The sequence below is a fragment of the Octopus bimaculoides genome, chromosome 10 (assembly GCF_001194135.2).
Source record: "Octopus bimaculoides isolate UCB-OBI-ISO-001 chromosome 10, ASM119413v2, whole genome shotgun sequence".
Lineage (NCBI taxonomy): Eukaryota > Metazoa > Mollusca > Cephalopoda > Octopoda > Octopodidae > Octopus > Octopus bimaculoides.
This window is the reverse complement of record NC_068990.1, coordinates 92121305-92123804: the sequence shown is the minus strand read 5'-3', so window position 1 is coordinate 92123804 and position 2500 is coordinate 92121305. Positions and strand designations below refer to the sequence as shown.

The 2500-nt window shown below is 35.6% G+C and overlaps 1 protein-coding gene across 1 annotated transcript in view; it reads left to right on the top strand.

Annotated features, from left to right (window-relative positions):
- The window catches only part of LOC128248843 (uncharacterized), a 53308-nt gene that overhangs the window by 10775 nt on the left and 40033 nt on the right, over positions 1-2500 (top strand). The window contains exons 7-8 of the mRNA XM_052970994.1: positions 771-894; positions 2128-2273. Coding sequence (XP_052826954.1) covers positions 771-894; positions 2128-2273 — 270 coding nt within the window. The remainder of the gene's footprint in view (positions 1-770; positions 895-2127; positions 2274-2500) is intronic.

Genomic DNA, 2500 nt, shown 5'->3' with positions numbered 1-2500 from the left:
AGACGTGTTTCCAACATTGTGATGGATTTCAAAGAACTTGCAAAACCCTGAGTAGATTCTCAATTTCTGTGTGAGGCAAGCATCTCCAATGTTTATTTCATCTCAAAATACAGCTAGAAATAAATATGGTATAGAGTGGAAAATTGTATGTCTTCATAATATCACAGACATTTCTATATTTAATAAAGTTATTTAATATATTAATTTCAATTAATTAGATTTATTAGTTAACTGGTAACATGAAGGGAATGTAGGGAAAAGTTAAAAACCATTCTTCTATAGTGACAGGCAGTATTTAGTTCCAACCCTTGAACTTCTGGGTTCAGATCACTCTGGAGTTGACTTTACTATTCATCCTTCCAAGAGGAATAAAATTAAATACCATTTTTTGTATTGGGTATATTCAGCCAACTGTATCCTCCCTTTACAAATGTGCATAGTTAGCTGAAAATAAGTATCAGAGACAACTGATATGTGGTGGAATGTTGTCTCAGGAATCTAAAATTCTTTGTTGCTTAAATGCTTCAGAAATTAAGACAAGTTCTGGCCTAATGGACATGTGGGCTCAACACAGACCTAATCATTCAGAGTTCAAATGCTACCCAAATTAACGATGTCTTTCATGTACTGTGATTAATTAAGTCGATTATATACCTCACTCCATTGTCATCTCTAACAAAATTCTGTTCTTGTTCCACAGTTTGAAACAGTGGAATATTTTTATGTTTTTACGTGATTTTCTGGAATTCTTAATTTTTGCTTAATTTCAGTCAAACCCTCTCTTATCAAGGAAATGAGACTGAAGAACTACCCCCAGTCAAAGCCACCATTCCATATGAATTGGTGCCTACTATTGATGACGATAAAATTGGAGGAGATAAATTTGTTCAAAAAGTAAGTAGTGAACATAGAACTAATCACTTTTAATTAACACCAGTGTTAATTAACAATGTTAGTGACTCAGTTCATACAATGAGTAACAATTCTTACTCTACATAACATTAATGATTCTTAATTAATACCACAACAAGTCACTCCACTTAATTCACATGATGTTTACCAAAACTTTATTTACACAACATTAATGAGTCATAATTAACACAACAGTAATTCAATGATAATGACACAATTCAATTCATGTAATGCTAATGACCCTTAATCCATACAAAATTAATGCTAATGATTCTTAACACAACAATATTGACCTTTAATTAACAAAGAACAAAGATTTTCCATCCAACATCCTGTGTTCCACCGGGACACATCATCATTGATGTTTCCAAGGATCATTAGCTGCTCCAGGGGTTTTAACATCAGACACCCTTATCCAGTTGACCCTTCCAGAGTTGATCAAATCCTAATTTGTGTGCAGTTAACACTACCCCTAGTAGCGCCACCCTTCATAGCACTGGCCCATTCAGGGATTGCACCTCCATATCCAAAGCCATCTTGACACAATCCCTGTTGACTTCATAGTCAACCTGATGGCCTTCTTTCATGGTTCCTGTCCTGCCAAGCATGTTGTAAGCTCTGCAGAAGGACTTACCTGCAAACCCTCGGCATTCTTTTTGAATGGAATTACATTTTCTTTGTCCGTTATTACTTTGGTGTACCTCCACAAGATCAGCATATTTCTGTCTCATTGACATGGTCTCCCCAGAGAATGGAGAGTTCTAGCAGAAATAAATGCCTGAATAAACAATATTAGGGAGCTTCAATTAACACATCAATGACCCTTGATTAAAAGCAACAGTAATTATTCCTTAATTAATGCAACATTAATGACTCTCAAGTAATAAATATTGTTCACAACCCTTAATTATTTGTGTTCACGTGTGTGGGTGTGTGCGTGCGTGCGCGTGTGCGTGCGTGCGCGTGTGGGTGCCTGAATATGTGTATGTACATGTGTGTGTGTGTGCGCATGTGTGTGCCTGTATGTGTATATTATGTATGTGTATATATATGTTTGTGTTTGTGTGGTTGTGTTTGTATGTGCATGTGTTCATGTCTATGTGTAAGCACACACACACACACACACACACACACACACACACACACACACACATGCAAAACTATGCTGGCTGTTTCTAAACATGTTTCTTTCCGACATGTCTTCTCGTCAACCAGGTATTGGACGTTCTGTTGTCTTTCACCCAAAACCTGACAAGTGATCATGGACAAAAATCACTCGATCTGTTACATCTTCTCAGAGTTGCTGATAAAATTTCCTTGATGAAACTTTATGCTTTAGTCAAACTACAACCCAAGAACTGGTAAGAACGTCTTCACACTCAGTAAAATTAGTACTGGTTACAATTGACATCAACTGAAATTGACAACAGTTATAACTGACATTGGTTACTATTGACAGTATTTACAATTGACATTGGCTATAAGTAACAATAGTTATGATTAGCACTGGTTACAATTGATGATAGTGTATACATACATACATACATACATACACACATACATACATACATACATATATATATATATA